This window comes from Setaria italica, chromosome III (genome assembly GCF_000263155.2).
Source record: "Setaria italica strain Yugu1 chromosome III, Setaria_italica_v2.0, whole genome shotgun sequence".
Taxonomy (NCBI): domain Eukaryota; kingdom Viridiplantae; phylum Streptophyta; class Magnoliopsida; order Poales; family Poaceae; genus Setaria; species Setaria italica.
In genome coordinates, this window is record NC_028452.1 from 45217529 (window position 1) to 45234458 (window position 16930).

At 48.6% G+C, this 16930-nt stretch overlaps 2 protein-coding genes across 2 annotated transcripts; both read left to right on the forward strand.

The window, feature by feature from the left end:
- The first annotated feature begins 565 nt into the window (after positions 1–565).
- Positions 566–3635, forward strand: LOC111256774 (zinc finger MYM-type protein 1-like). The gene is made up of 3 exons (XM_022825306.1): positions 566–952; positions 1772–3017; positions 3543–3635. The coding sequence occupies exons 1-3, from the start codon at positions 918–920 to the stop codon at positions 3633–3635; spliced, it is 1374 nt and encodes a 457-aa protein (XP_022681041.1). The 5' UTR covers positions 566–917.
- A 1033-nt stretch (positions 3636–4668) lies between these two features.
- Positions 4669–7171, forward strand: LOC101755393 (polyol transporter 5). Its single transcript, XM_004962840.3, has 3 exons — positions 4669–4866; positions 4962–5308; positions 5880–7171. The coding sequence occupies exons 1-3, from the start codon at positions 4734–4736 to the stop codon at positions 6900–6902; spliced, it is 1503 nt and encodes a 500-aa protein (XP_004962897.1). The 5' UTR covers positions 4669–4733; the 3' UTR covers positions 6903–7171.
- Positions 7172–16930: the final 9759 nt, after the last annotated feature.

The following is a 16930-nucleotide window of genomic DNA, read 5'->3' on the forward strand; positions in this document are numbered from 1 at the left end:
TGTACCATCGCCTCGCGAGGGAATATGCGTCTCTCGCGAATTATACTCCATCTGTGCAATTAGTTTTGTAATTAGCTTATGTTTAGTACTCCTAATTAGCATCCAAACATCCGATGTGACAGGTGTTAAACTTTAACAGGTGTTTCCCAAACACCCCCATAGGAGTATATATGCTAAGCGAATGGGACAACATGTCGCTGCCGAGCTCATTTACGCCGGGACGGAGGTGGTCCATGCATGGACGCCGGCGGCGGCGCCCGGGGCCGCGCCAACGGCCGCGCGCGCGTCGTACAGCGCCGGTGCCGCCAGAACCTGCATGCTCGCCGGCCATGCCATGATTGGCCGGTGGGGCCCACTTGCACTCTCAAGGGTCCTGCGCCGCAGAAAACCTCGGGCGGCCGTCGGCTGCTGCTAGCTCTTCGTGACTTCGGAGGCGTTTGGTTCCTTTGCTTATTTTTTTGCAAGTGTCACATCAAATGTTTAGATACTAATTAGGAGTATTAAACGTAGGCTATTTACAAAACCCATTACATAAGCGGAGGCAGTGGCGGAGGGAGGGGGGGGCAGGGGGGGGCCTGGCACCCCCTGACCCTGTCGGGCACCACCCATCAGGAGTGGACCTGGCACCCCCTGTGGCCTGGCCGGTTGGTCAAATATCAACTTCAATCTATCACGGTGGCAGTCACGAGGAGTTGGAGTTGGAGTTGGAAGCGGCATGGGCCTGGCTCCTGGCCGCCTGGGCACTGGCCCAATTAATAAATACACCTTTATTCCTGCCGCCAGACGCAGACGCCAATACCGAGTCGTCCAGTCGCTCCTCCGTTTGTTCTGTTCCTTCTCCTGCCGCCGCCGCCGCCAGTCAAAAAAAAGACGAGGAATCAATCCAAGGATTCAAGGATGAGGCCAGCCATGCGCTGATGCGTAGCAGGCAGCAGCGTCTCCTGGATTTGTGGTTCGTTTGCGCAGCTTGTTTTCTCTTATCTTTATTTTTCTAGGTTATAAATCTTAGGTATTTTTTATTTATGTGTTTCATGATGCACGTACAGTCGTACAGATGATTAATATGAAGAAGAGAAAGACTATCAATAGTTTTTTTAAGCCGATTGGCTCAAGTGCTCCTGATCTAGAAGGGGAAACTCATAATGATCATGTACAAAATTCTAATAATCAGAGTAATGTTGCTGCTACCACTGAACCAATCGAAGCCGAGGTTGCCGAGCATCCACCAGTTATTGCTACTAGATTTGAGAGAGACCCTGGTAAACGTGTTCAGATATTGGAATTGTCAGCGGATCAACAAGATGAAGCTCGAAGATTTTATATTTCAGAGGGTCCATATCAACCTGTGTTGGCAGAGTACCCACTTAGTGAATTAGCTCATCGTCGTCGATTTCAGAGTAACTGGTTCAAGCAATTTACTTGGCTAGAATATTCACCTCATACAAACCGTGCTTACTGTCTGCCATGTTTTTTATTTTCTAAGAAGCCAATTGGGAAAGTTGGATCAGATACATTCATAGTAAATGAATGTTCTTTTCTAAAACATATGGGAGATGCCGGCTCAGCCCACAATTATTCTGTTCGGTGTTTTAATAATCTTAAGAACACAATGGCTCAAATTGACAATGTGATTGTTAAACAAAAAGAGATAATGGTTGCAAAAGGAAGACGAAGGCTTGCGACTACGATTGATTGCATTAGGTAATAAGATCAAATTCTCATGTCTTTGTGCAGTATTTAAATTTAACTTGCTTTCTTTATGTACTTATAGGTGGTTGACATTCCAAGGTTGTCCCTTTAGAGGCCATGATGAATCTCCAGAGTCAATAAATAGAGGTAACTTTATTGAAATGGTCAAGCTTTTGGCTTCCTATAACACGGAGGTTAATGAGGTTGTTTTGGAAAATGCTCCCAAAAATGCAAAATACACTTCACCTGATGTCCAAAAGGAAATTCTAAGCATACTTGCTCGAAAAGTGCAGAAATCAATTAGAGAAGAAATTGGCAATAGCAAATTTTGCATAATGGTTGATGAAGCTCGAGATGAGTCCAAAAAAGAGCAAATGGCGATAGTCCTCCGATTTGTCAACAAGGAAGGCCTTATAAAGGAGCGTTTCCTTGATCTGATCCATGTTAGTGATACTACAGCTTTGACACTTAAAGAGTCAATTTGTGCTGTCCTCTCAGCTAATGGCCTAAGCATACAAGATATAAGAGGTCAAGGTTACGATGGGGCCAGTAACATGAGAGGGGAGTGGAACGGATTGAAAGCTCTAATTCTCAATGAGTGCCCATATGCATATTATATTCATTGCATGGCTCATCAGCTTCAGTTGGCCCTCGTAGCAGCATCAAGGGAGGTACATGAGGTACACAATTTTTTTCAGCATGCAAATTTCATCATAAATGTTGTTAGTACTTCTCCTAAGCGCAACGATGAGTTGCTAGCAAAACAAGCAGAGGAAATTGCCCATGAAATTGAATTGGGAGAGCTTGACACAGGACGAGGGGCAAATCAGATTTCCTCCCTACAAAGGCCAGGGGACACTAGATGGAGTTCCCACTATAGGTCTATTCTAAGCTTAAAGAAGATGTTTGGTGCCACAGTTTCAGTCCTACGCAACATTGCTAATGATCGTTCAGTTTCAAAGTATTCTCGGGGAGATGCCAGTGGTGCCTTACGAATCATTGTCACATTTGATTTTGTGTTTATTCTACTCCTAATGGAAAAGATTATGAAGATCACTGATGTATTGTGCCAGACACTCCAAAAGAAGAGCATTGATATCTTAAATGCGGTGGATTCTGTTTCTACCACAAAAGTGTTGCTTGGTGAGTTGCGAGATAATGGTTGGGAACCTCTTCTTGAGGAGGTCAAATTATTTTGTGGAAAGCACGAAATTGATATTCCGGATCTGAGTAAGAAGTATGTTTTTCCCCCCAAATTATTTATTCTTTTGTTAAATTGCACTTGTTCATCAATCAATCCATATCTTCCCATTTGTAGGTATGTTGATGTGACTAAATCTCGAAACAAGAACGACAACACCACAGCCTTTCACCATTACAAAGTAGATGTGTTTAATGTTGCAATTGATCAACAGCTAGCAGAGTTAGAAGATCGATTCAGTTCTCAAGCGACAGAGCTTTTGTCCCTTTGTGCTTCTTTGGATCCTAGGCTGGACACATTCAACATAGACAATATATGCACTCTGGTAGAAAAATATTATCCTGCTGATTTCTCAAGTCAAGAAAGAGCTCAATTAGAGTGTCAGCTGCCACATTTTCAAATTGATGTATGCAACAGTCCAGAACTAAAGGAATTATCAACACTTGCTGATCTAACAAGTGGACTATTTAAAACAGGAAAATATTCATCTTATCCTATGGTGGACAGGTTATTAAGATTAGTATTAACTCTTCCAGTATCAACTGCAACCACCGAAAGATGCTTTTCAGCTATGAAACTTGCGAAGACACGTCTCAGATGTACAATGGGAGATGGATTTCTGCGAGATTGTTTGGTAATTTATATTGAGAAGGAATTGGCTGCATCAATCAGTACTGATGATATTATTACAGCATATGATCTTGCTGCTAGTCGAAGAGCTAAATTTAAATTGATAGATATGTAATTTTATTTTGGTTAAGACTTATAAAACATACTATTATTATATCATTATATGTGACTAAAATCAGCTCACGTGGCTATCGGTTCTACATTGCTTTGTTCATTGCCCCCCCTTACTTCAAATCCTGGCTCCGCCCCTGAGCGGAGGCTAAACGGTGGAGACGAACCTATTAAGCCTGTTGCTCCTGGATACGATTATGTTTACTGTAGCAACACATTGTCAAATCATGGACTAATTAGGCTTAATAGATTCGTCTCGCCGTTTAGCCTCCGCTTATGTAATAGATTTTGTAAATAGTCTACGTTTAATATTCCTAATTAGTATCTAAACATTCGATGTGACGGGTGCTTAAAAATAAGCAACCGAACCAAATCAGGCTCATGTAAAATAAGCATGGTGTGTCCAGCAAGTTTGTTCATTGTGTCCGTGTATGTTAAAAATCACATTCCAACAAGTTTGTTCATATGTATATATAGCATGAAAAAATGTCTTAGCACTACTCTCTCCGTTCTAAACTATAGATCGTTTTTACTTTTTCATATCTTTTATTTGCTACTTCCTCCATTCCAGATCACTATTCATTTTGGATTTTCTAAATACATAGCTTTTGCTATGGAACTAGATATATGTATGTATAGATATGTAGCAAACGCTATGTATATAGAAAAGCTAAACCCATAGTAATTTGGGATGAAAGGGAATATATAACTAAGATATACGTTATGTCCAAATACATATATATATATATATATCAAAACTATATATATTGAAAAAAAGATAAAATGATATATAATTCAGACCGAAATTTAGAAGGTTAATTTTAATTTGTATGTGTATGTGTGTGGGGGAGGAGACCTATAGTTGGAGAAGATGGCAGCCTGGCTGTGGCAAACCTGAGCTAGCGACCGTGCGTGGCGCGCCGCGCCCAGCCTCTCGTTGCGTCGGCTCACGCGCGCCACGATAATTCCATTGGCCGCCCGCGTGCGAGCCAACCAAGCGCGCCGTGCCGTGTCACGTTGTGCTTATATACCTGTCGATCTGTGTGTTGCGCGCGCCAACCTCTCGATCGAGAGGAATAAGGTACAGTACTAGCACCTCACGATGAAGAAGGAGGAGGACCTCGAGTCGCCGCTGCTGTCCGACGGCGAGCCGGCGCCGGCGGACTCCAAGGGCAACGCGTACGCGCTCGTCTGCACCCTCCTCGCCTCCCTCACCTCCATCATCTACGGCTACAGTAAGCGCCGCCGCCTCCTTCTTCTTAGCTTCTTGCCACGGATCGAAATAATGGTTGCAACGTCTCCCTCGCTTCGCGCGCGCGCGCCACCGCAGATCGCGGCGTGATGAGCGGGGCGCAGAAGTTCGTGCAGGCGGACCTGGGCGTCACGGACGGGCAGCTGGAGGTGCTCATCGGCGCCACCAGCGTCTACTCCCTCGTCGGCTCGCTGGCGGCGGGCTGGACCTGCGACCGCGCGGGCCGCCGCCGCGCCGTCGCCATCTCCGCGGCCTTGTTCCTCGCCGGGTCCGCGGTCACCGCCGCCGCCGACGGGTACGCCGCGCTCATGGCCGGGCAGCTCGTCACCGGCATCGCGTGCGGGTTCGGGCTCGTCATCGCGCCCGTCTACATCGCCGAGATCGCGCCGGCGAGCTCGCGTGGGTTCCTCTCCTCCATCCCCGAGGTACGAGTACGACGTCGGCGTCGGCGGCGGCGGCGTTTCTCCGCGCGCACGCGCTTGCATGGCTGCCGTTCATTATTTCGTTCTTGAAAATGCGGTGGTCCAGATTGCTAATTAGGAAGTTGGTAGAGGAAAATCAGGTGGAAGTGGTAAGATCTGAAATCCTAAGTATTAGGTCAGCTTGATGACTAGATCAGTACGTGTCTTTTCAAATGAAAAACAAGAGAACACGATGAAATTTAAAATTAAAAGTTGGTTGGATGGATCTACGACTTGCCCATAAATTTTATATGGAGAGAAACCAAATCGGACGTGCATGATGTTGCGCACGCCGGGTTGAGTTGTTTTTTTGCAGTTGCAGATCCTGTGGTACAGTGTTAGTTGACTGACAGCATTAATTAAACCAGATTTTAATGTTCAATTTACCATGATGATTTTTGTTCAAGAATGATTTACCTTGCATGATGCATGGTAAAATGCTACAACAAGTTTTACAGCCGCTTGTAATTGTGACAATATTTATGATGTTGTTTACTGTTGTTTATTTCTGACGTGCTTGCGCGTGCCGCGTCAGATCGCCGGCAACTCGGGCATCCTGCTCAGCTACATCGCCGACTTCGCGTTCGCGGGCCTCCCCACGACGCTCAACTGGCGTCTCATGATCGGCATCGGCGCCGTCCCGCCGCTCTTCCTCGCGGCGGCCGCGGTGCTCGCCATGCCGGAGACCCCGCGCTGGCTCGTCCTCCACGGCCACCCCGACGAGGCCCGCCGCGTGCTCGCGCGCACCGCGGGGGACGCCGCCGTCGCCGACCGCCGCCTCCAGGAGATCGTGACCTCAGTCCGGGAGGCGTCCAAGAACGCCGCCGTCTCCGGCGGTGGCAAGTCGTCGTCGACGGGCGTGTGGCGCGAGATCCTCCTCCGCCCGACGCCGGCCGTCCGCCGCGTGATGCTCGCCATCGTCGGCCTGCAGGTGTTCCAGCAGGCCTGCGGCGTGGCGGCACTGGTGTTGTACGCGCCGCGGGTGTTCAGCCACGTCGGGATCACCTCGGAGCGCGCCGTGCTCGGCGCTACCGTCCTCCTCGGCGCCGTCAAGACGGCGGCCATCGTGGTCCCGCTGTTCCTCGCCGACCGCCTCGGCCGCCGGCCCATGCTGCTCGCCAGCGCCGGCGGCATGGCCGCGTCGCTCCTGGTGCTGGGCCTCTCGATGCGCGCGCCGCCGCCGCCGGCGGCCTCGTGGTGGGCGGCGGCGACGTGCGTCGCGGCGGCCACGGCGTTCATGGCGGCGTTCTCGCTGGGGTTCGGGCCGGTGATCTGGATGTACGGGTCGGAGATCCTGCCGCTGCGGCTGCGCGCACAGGGGACGGGGATCGGGACGGCGGTGAACCGGGTGATGAGCGCCGTCGTGGGGATGACGTTCATCTCCATGTACGAGGCGGTCGGCATGGCCGGGAGCTTCTACATCTTCGCGGCGTTCTCCGCGGCGGCGTGGGTGTTCGTGTACGCGTGCCTGCCGGAGACCAAGGGGAGAACCCTCGAGGAGATGGAGGCGCTCTTCGACGCCGGTGCCAAGCCCTCGCCACGGGCGGTGCTGTCGTAACTCGTGATCTGGGCAGCGACACGGAAGAAGCAGGTAAGTTGTCAAGGGTGTAAAAGACTGGTAAGACGCATGGTTAGGGGGTGGGCTAGCATAAATGCATAATTGTTACTAGTACAGCGTGATAAGGGCTCGTTTAGGAGGACTTTGGGTGTGGTTTTTCTGTGAAGAAATTTTTTTTTTTGGCTTCGGCTTGTCTGGATGGAAAAACGTTTGGAAAAACAGCTTCTCCTAGCTGTATAACTATGGCGGAACACCTCGGATTAACTTAACTAAAGCACGGTTGAGTTGACTAACACGCGATCCTCATGCTCTAATCAAGGTAACTCGAAGTCCGTCTTATTTCATCCGATTTAACCACTTGACAGGACCGAGTTAGCATAGCTCACACGAAGGTGAGTGGTTCCAGAGAATACAACCGATCCACAATTGGTTTAGCAATTCATTATACACTGGTTGAAATCAGAGTTTTACAAGGTTTGAAAGAAGACAACAAAAGATAAAACATAGCGGAAGCTAACGCCGGGGTCGGATGTCCCTGGTGAGGCCAGACAGGGCATCAATGATCCCATTCCCCGCCGTCCGAGGAAGGATCCCACTCGACCGTCCACCCAGGAGGAAGCTGGGGCGGCCAAGTGCCAGTAGCAAGCTCTGAAGTTTCAACTTCACCTGAAAAAAGATGCCACAACAAGGCTGAGCTTCTAAGCTCAACAAGACTTAACCGACCGGTGAAGAATTACTTCACCACTTTTAGACATGCAAGGCTCTTTGGCTGAGGGGTTTGGTTTGCCAAAAAATAACTATGTTAAATCCTTACTTTCAATGTTTTAGTTCAGATTCTAAGTTCATTAACCAGTCTACATTGACAACTTATACTAAGCAAGCATAGATCCAACTTTATATATATAAGCTCAACATCAAGACCATGTCATCATCAGACTCCTTCATTACTCAGTGTAACATAGCGATCAAGCAGTCTAATACTGTGAGAGGCAGACGAATCGATTCGAGTTCTTTAACCATGCATGGTGAACCTAACCTCATGACATCCGCGCACCACCGAGGGTCGCTTCCTGTGTCGGCCGTCCCCATCAATCCCCTAATCTGTGTCGGACCCACTTCCCTTGGTGCAAGGTTCCACAAACCCGGCCTCTGCCGTTCTGTGACCACACTTGTCACCACGTGCGGCCGCAGGGGAACTTCGTTCCAGAGACAATGGATCGAAACGTTCACGTCTAGGTTCAATCAGGTACTAGGCTTCCCCATCCCATAATGAGTATGAGATTAGTACTTTCAAAAACTTGATCACGAACACCACCACTGTCGGGCCTTAACATATTCAATAAACAAACGAGGCGATCAGCCGACCACCAAAAGAGTTCACCAAACCCTGCCCCGTCCATTGTCCTTATAGTTGTAACCAGAAAAAGAGCAACCAACTCCTATAACTCGCGAGTGACAGGAAATCACTCGACTTTTACCGAGTCCTATTAAGCATTGCCACTACTCGACCCAACAGACTAGTGTTCAGCTCAAAGGAACTATGTCATGCATCTATGTTTGCAAACAATTCCTATACGTAAATGCACAATCATGAGAAGGAAGGCATGTGCAAGTTTAGAAAGTTGGGTGCATGCTCCGGGGCTTGCTTTCAAGCGGAGTGGAAGTGAACTGGTCTTCCGCGGGTTTGGCTTCGGCTTCTAGGATTGGCGGCTCTGCTACAGCTCCGTCTTCACGCGCCGGATGTAGCTCGTAGGTGTCATCGGCGAGATGTAACTCTACACGAATGCAATGCAGGAGTTAGCACTTAGACGGTTATTCAACAACACTTGCAAGTTTAAGCTCAGACACATGTAGCAAAGCTACAGGAAAGGTGGGGGAAGTTCAACTTTAGTTGGTGGGGAACAGGGGAAAAGGGTCGGATGGGGATAAGCTTATGATCTGACCCTTAAACTTAAGGAATAACTGTGTCGGGGTCCTCGGACTTAACACAGAGAAGTCCCTGATATTTTACACAGATACCCTCGGGTCAAGAAAAGATTCAGCCGAGCCCTCGGGTGAGGTGGATAAGGGTTGGCAAAACGGACAGGGTCGGGCGAGACGGAAAAGAGGTCGGGCGAACCGGAAAGGGGTCGGCAGCTTACCTTCAGATCTATTGGTGAAGCTTTGGGGTCGGGAAGTAACAGACTTGGGTGAAAAGACTAAGGTTCTAAGGTTTGGGCGGCGGCAATGTTCAACGGTGCTCCGGCGGCGACGCTTCTTGTGGACAACAAGAAAGCTCTAGCACAGCACGGAGGAACAGACGGCTAGTTGGTTGGGGAAGGAGCAGGTTTGAGTCGAGAGGGGAACTTCTCAAGAGCTCAAGCAGTAGTGCTCAAATGCGCTCAGAGTAGGGGCGGCGAAACAGCGATGACAAAGGAAACTCCGGTGGGACTCTAGTATTCCTTTTTATAGCTGCACGGAAGAGAGAGAGAGAGGTTGAGCAGCACGAAGACCGGGAAGATAAGGATGGAGTGCGCTGCCATGGCGGCGATTGAGCGGAGATGGGCGGCGGAACAGAGCCTTGAAGATAGGGTCTTTGGTCATTGGGCACTGGAGACAAGGCTGGCGTAGGTGCGGCTTTGCCGGGATCTAGATTTGGCGGAGGCGAGCGTGGTCTGGTCGCGTCGAGCGGCGGATTTGACTGGCGTGTGACAGGAAGAAGGGCGCTGCCAGCGAGGTGGCAGCAGGCGAAGTGACAGGGTGAGCGGCAGCGCGAGCGAGCGCAAGACAGCAGCTTGCCGGGGCACATCACTGGCGAGGCGGAAAAGGACCTGTCTCTGCCGGAGTCGGGGTTGGCGAGGGTGGAATCGTCGTGGAGTGAGCTCGTGGGCGGCGTGACTGTGGAGGGGCGGAAAAACTGGAAGGCATCGGGGCTTGCAGCCGGGGATCCGGCGAGATGATGGGCGCGGGTCGCGAGGCGGTCTAACACAGCTGTGGCAAAATCTCTGCCACGGCGGTGACGGGGCACCTTGGCGCAGCCGACGAGGGCGCGAGCGAGACGAGGCGAGGCAGAAAGGGTTGCAGGGGGCTTCCGCTGCGATTGGGGAGGAGGGCGCGCTGATCCATCCTGTCACGGCCAGCGACTGGGCGAGGCGGCGGGCGTCGGAGAAACTAAGCCACGCGGCGGGGGAGCTCTGAAGCGGGCGCATGCTGCTTAGGCGCGTCTATCTCGAGAGAGCCAGGGAAAAGATTGCGGGTCCACCAGTTAGTCTCGGTTTCTCCACAGCTCCAAGATTGGGAGGAAGACTGCCTGTGGGATTTAGAAAGAACCGGGGTTTTGGTTTGGGTTTCCCGGGGTCGGGGCTCAGAACCGGACCTTAGGTGCTCAAGCTCAGGAAAAGCTGAGTCAGCGGGATTAGGGACTCGGGTTAAGATTAACTCGGCTGATTAACCAAGGTCGTTACAATAACATAGATAAAAATAATGAAATGTCTATAATACCCTTATCTTTTTATTTTTTATTTTTCCCTCTTCTCTTCCCATTTCTTTTTTTTCTCTTCTCTTTCCTCGTGCGTTCTCTTTCTTCCTTATCTGCTGCGCCTCTCCTCCAGTCCTCCGCCCCCGCGCCCCAATGCTCGCCTTAGCGCCCGCCTCCACCGCGCGCCCCAGCGCCCGTCGCCGGCCACCTCCACCGCGCGCCCCAGCACCCGCAGGCGGCCGCCTCCACCCCTCACCTCAATGCCTACCGGCGGCCGCCACCGGCTCCACCACCCCACGCCCTTGAGCTGCGTCGTGCTGGCGCCGCCCACCGCCTCCTCCTCCTCCCCCGCTTCCTACTCCTAGCTGTTTCTGCCGCCGCCTAGGCACCCACCGCCGTCGGGCGCCTACGCATCAGCACCGCAGTCTTCCTCCACCCCACACAACTGCCTTCCTTCATCCCCACCTTCTCCACCACCCGTCGTCCTCTGCTGCTGCCTCGCGTGGCCGCTTAGGGGCAAACTTGGGGCTTTGGTCCCGCAGACGGGGAGGAGCCGCAGGGAGCTGGTTTTTTTTGGCTCCCGCAACTCCTTCTGGCTCCTCTCAGCGCATTTTCAGGGGCCTCTTGAATGAAGCCGTTTGCCCTACTACCGTTTGGTAGGGCTTCGGCTTCTGCTGGTGGAGAGGCCGCAGCCGAAGCCCTACCAAAGGGGGCCTAACTTGTTTAGTTGTTGTGTAATTTTGCAATTTTGATTGGAATGATAAGAATGATTGGCTCTTTGCGAATGCATATTTTGCTTCTTCTCGGAAATAGAGAGATGCCTGTTTAGGGTGACATGTGTTGTGAAACACAGTTATTAGTGATCAATTACTCTAATTATTTAATTATTAGTTAATGATATCATTAGCAACTGCTAATGACAAGTCACCGAAGGGGCTATTCGGGAAGGGGCATGTCCTTCCAGAACGGACACCTTCATGCCCTTTGGGCTTGTATATATATATATATATATATATATATATATATATATATATATATATATATATATATATATATATATATGTATGTATGTATATGTAACGGTACCACTTCAATCGATGAACTATGCTATTACATCACTTTCACCTTTTCACTTTCTAACACGTTATCACGCACTTTGTTCCACACTGAGCGCAAGAAGATGGACAGAGGCCAGAGAGCCTCACCACCAGAGGGTAAGATGGATTTTGGACACTTACACTTCATTGCCATAGAAAACGGTTTCCTTGTTCTTCCTCTCGGTGGCCGACGCTGGAATCATGGCAGATGCCCAAGGTTTTGCTTCTGCAACAGAGGCAACAATTTCTTTGCACGCCATGGCTGCCGTCCTGTAGGACGTCGCGGTCGTCGTGGTCGCCGCTTCCGTGGTGACCGAGGACGCCGTGGCTTCATTGGATGGGGACGCTGGTCACCTCAGCGACGCAGTCCTCGCCATACTCCACCACTAAGTTCAGGCCAGCGGCCTGGCCCCTCACGGCCTGCAACATGCCAGGTGCCAATGGCCACAAGCAGTTCCACCAGTGCCTCCTCCGAGCGCACATGTACGGCTACACCACCGTACACCGCCGACATTGTATCCATTGGACAAGGCTCACCATTGGCGGTGCCTCATCAGTCGACACCCATACCACTGGAGGAGCCACCTCGCCGTCCTCTGGTGTTGCGCATCTGTCACCCAGGGAGCACCATGGAAGGCAACGGGTCATCCAAGACCTCAAGTCACCGGCGGCAGTTGGCATCGCTGGCTTCAGTCCTTAGCCCGATCCCTCTACCAACGGTGGCTGCCACGCCGCTATCACCTCCTTCCCCACTGCCACCATGACCTCCAGCCTCACTGGGAGTACCATACCCGCCGACCCGAGCTTCACCATTGGGACCATGGTGGCTCGCCGGGTGTGCCGCCGTTCTTCAAAGACGATGGTGGCCCCTCGCCCACGTCCTCTGCGATGAGCCAAGTGGTGGCGCCCGTCAACCGAGCCCCCTCGGCCACATTGCGGCCATTGACCGCCAATTGGGCATTCAACGTGGCACTTAGAGCCTCGCCGCGCTGGGGCTCTCCTCCAAGAGCTGAACGATCGGTTGACGGGAGGCCGACGACTAGGGGAAGGGGGGTGTTGCAATGGAGGCAGAGGTGTGGGGTGGCATCGGCACCAGCAACGATCGGCGACGCAGCGGCCAATGGCGGGTGCGGCTAAGGATGGCAACGGGGCGGGTTCGGATGGGGTGGAGTGCCTGGGCACCCAAAATCGAAACCCGAACCTAAAACCTGAATCTGACCCGAAAACCGATTCGGGTGAAAATCCATCCTTGAAACCAAAACCCGCGGATCCCGAAAACTGACGATTAACCAAAACCCAAACATGAACAGTACAGTTAGTCAGTACAAAATTAGTTAGTTACGTGGCTATGTTGTAGAACACAAATCTGAATGTTATTTGACTATTGGCCAATGGCTATTGGAACTGAAAAAAAAGAGAGAATTAAATCCATTACTATGCTTTCAGGGAACATAAGGTTCGATGTTATGTTATGCTACTCCATAGGTGCTTCAGACTTGTTTTCATATCCTACTGAAAATCATCTAAGGCAACTGTTTAATTGACTTGCCAAAGGTCGGAAGAACGAAATTTAGAGGGGAGTTTCGATTCCAGATTCTAGTGAGTGGCCTCTAAGGAAACAACTCCGATTCCAGATTGCGCGGCATCTGAATCTCACCCAACGTGCATGATCGATCATCCTTCACTAGTTCAATCCTGCACTCAGATCCCATCAACATGAAAAACTTAGCTGCTGCAGATTTTATTACTGCTAGTTCATCTCTAGAATCCAGAGACAATGGTGGGTCTAGCATAGAACGAGTCCCATGCAGAGAAAAAAAACCAAGCTACATCACTTACATTTCACGAGTCGCCATCAAGATTCGCCATTGTCAACTCCAGAGAGGTTCAAAGCAGAGAGAGACTTGCCTTTGGTTCTACTACATCAGCATGGTGGCGGGATGCTGGGATGGCGCACGGTGGCGGGGTCCAGCCACGCGGGATAGCGGTGGGGCGCGGCCTCGCGGGACGCATCACGCGTGTGGGAGGCGATGGGGCGTGCAACGCGCTGGGACGGTGCACGGCGGCGGGGTGCAGGCGATCCGGGTGTGCTGCCATGCCTTGTGGGAGTGGGACGCCGGTCGCGTGCGGGACTGGGAGGTTGGAGGCGGCGGGGTGGGGTGTGGCTGTGCGGCTGGGGGGTGCTGCCTGGTGGGAAGTGTGGATAAGAATGTTATATACCTAGGGTTTGTTAGCGGGCTTTTAGTGGGCCGAATTGTTTCGGGGCCCTGATGGAGGGCCGCGGGTGCTTTTAAAAACCCACCCCAAACCCGCGGTATTTGGGGTATCCGAATCCGAAAAACTGCAGGCGAAAACTAGGAACCGAAACCGAGACCCGCGGACCCAAAACCCGCGGATATCCGTCCCGAAACCGATCTGTTGCCATCCCTAGGCGCGGCTAGCCGGCAGCGGCGGCTCAAGGGAAGGCACGGTTAGGGATTGGGAACCCTAACCGGTTCCTCCACCCTTTTATACGGGCTGTGCCTAGATGGACCACTTGGGCCGCCTAGCTCGCCACACGTCCGGAGTAGGCTCGCAGGCTAGACCGGTGGTGCGGTCTGCACACCCCGTAGGCTAGTGGGCTGCCACGAGCCGAGCCCGAGCCGGACCAAGCCATCTTACCTCTTCAGTTTTACGAGATAGCCCCTAGGCTTACCTTTATTTACATATTTAGAATATTCTATTCTACAAGTTTATGTTTTAACCCCTGGATTGTTTTATAAATATGTGTTGTCATGCACATTGTTAGATATACCATCAGGTATTAGCACTCATGTAATAAGATGCCAACTTTACCACAGTAATTGAGCATCATCATGATCCGCAGATCTTTCATTGGTGTTAGAACAATCTTTACATATGCAATTTATTTTTGTTTGCATGATTAATACTTAATCAATATTCTACATCAAGTAGAACATAAACCAAAATTAAAATTAAGGCCTATACATATGACTTTGGAAAATACAAAGAAATGTGACCTAGGCACCGGCTGCGATAAGTTTTTTTCTACAAATTTATCTGACCACAGATCGTGCTTTTAGGTAGCTTTTGCTCATCACTGAGAGGTCTACATCTTTTTGATGATTACCTTGTATCCAATTTTAACATAAATGGATAACATTAAATATAACTATCAAGTCATTTATTCCTACAGGAATTAAAATATCCTATACCTTAATTTTTATTGTAAGAATCATCTTACATTCACTATTTTGCTCACTTTACAACACAAATTTACCTCAGTAAATTAATCCTATACATGGTTCTCTCATGTAGGAAAATGGCTCATTTAATCAACAAAGATTTCATTGAATTTGCAGCAGATGGTAGCAACTATCTAACTTGGGCTATGGGTGTAAAAATAGTGCTTACAGCAAAAGGTTTCATTGGAACACTCAATGAACCTAATCCACAAGCTCACATTCCTAAAGTAGACAAGTTCAGAATCAACTTGGGCTATGGGTGTAAAAATAGTGCTTACAGCAAAAGGTTTCATTGCACTTTGTAAGGCATCATTTTCATCCAGATCTAAAAAATGAATACATCATGGAAGATAATCCTAAGAAACTTTGGGATTCACTCAAAGAGCGTTATAATCATCAGCAAAGTATAATTTTGTCAAAAGCAAGACGCGAGTGGTCTCTACTCCAAGTTATGGATTTCAAATTTATTACAGAATACAATTCTATAGTTCACAAGATTTGTTCCAAGCTTCATTTCTGTAACCAACCTTTCGATGATGTAGAAATGATTGAAAAGACTTTGCCTACATTTCTCCCTGCAAATAGGATATTGCAACAGCAATACCACTGCCACAACTACACCAAATATTCTAACTTAATATATTATTTACTTCAAGCAGAAAAACATGATGAGCTCTTAACAAAGAACCATCAATTGCGTCCCGTGGGTGCAGCACCTCTGCCTGAAGTTCACTTCAATGCTCAGAATAATAACAAACAGTTTGGTGGCAAGAAATTCAAAAAGGATTTCAAGTGAAAATGGAAGAAGCAGAATTACCAAAAAGGCAAAGATTCTAACAAAGGCAAAGTCACTTTTAAGAAACATACTCATCATGACAACTCTCAAGTTTGTCAAAGGTGTGGTTGTCACAACCACACCACTAGAAAGTGTCACATTGCCAAGCATTTGGTTGATTTATACCAAAAATATGCTGGAAAGCAAGTTCATGGGGATAAGTTTGAAGCACAATTCACTACTCAATCTACTGACGCTAGTTGCTCCAAAGATGTTCCCGCGAAACATAACAATGAGCAGATCCCACCGCAGTTGGATGACTTATTTAGCACTGACAACATGCTCGTGGACAGCACCGACGACATGCTCGTGGATTTTCAATCCAACAATATGTTTGGAGACAAGAATTAGTCTTCATGCTCCCCAAAAGAACTTAGTTCTATAAGCCATATTTATGTAATATTGTGTTGTAAATATTTATTATCATAAGTATTGTAAGACATATGATACTTATTTAAATAAAGTATGTATATATATAATCTATGAGTCAAAGTCTTAATTTTGATTTTACCAATTTAGATTATCCTATGGGGACAATCCAAATGGAGGAAGAAATTTGTTTCCTGGATAGTTGCACCACCAACACCATACTAAAGGAAATTAAATATTTCCAAACTCTCAAAAGGAGTAAAGGAAATGTCACAACTATCGCGGGTCGCGATGCTATGATTGTTGGTTCCAGTCGGGCCACAATAATTCTCCCTATGGTACTCAAATAGTAATTGAGGATGCACTCCTATATCCTGATTCAACTCGTACCCTATTGAATTACAAGATATCCGTTGCAATAGTTTCCATGTGGAAACACATAGTGACAACAAAGATGAATATATATTCATCACTAAAAATGATGGATATAACAAGCAAATGCTTGAGAAAATTCTTTTCCTATCAACAAGATTGTATTACACATACATCAAACCCGTACAACATATTGCATACAAGATAATATTTCAAAATCATGATGTCTTCAAGGTTTTTGGCATGATCGCCTTGGTCATCCCAGAATTGGGATGATGAGAAAAATTATCAGCAATTCAATTGGTCGCAAATTGAACACTTCAAAATTTCCCAAGCCTTCAGACTTTGTGAGCACCGCATGTGCCATGGGAAAATTAATTTTAAGACCCTCTTATCTTAAAATTAAGGCTGAACCACTACAATTTCTTGAATACATTCAAGGAGATATTTGTGGTCCTATTCATCCATTAACTAGACCATTTAGGTACTTCATGGTACTTATTGATGCATCTACTAGATGGTTACATGTATGTTTACTGTCAATAAGAAACCATGCTTTTGCAAGGTTCATTGCTCAAATTATCAAATTAAGAGCACATTATCCTGAATATGCTATCAAATCCATCAGGATGGACAATGCCGCCGAGTTTTCC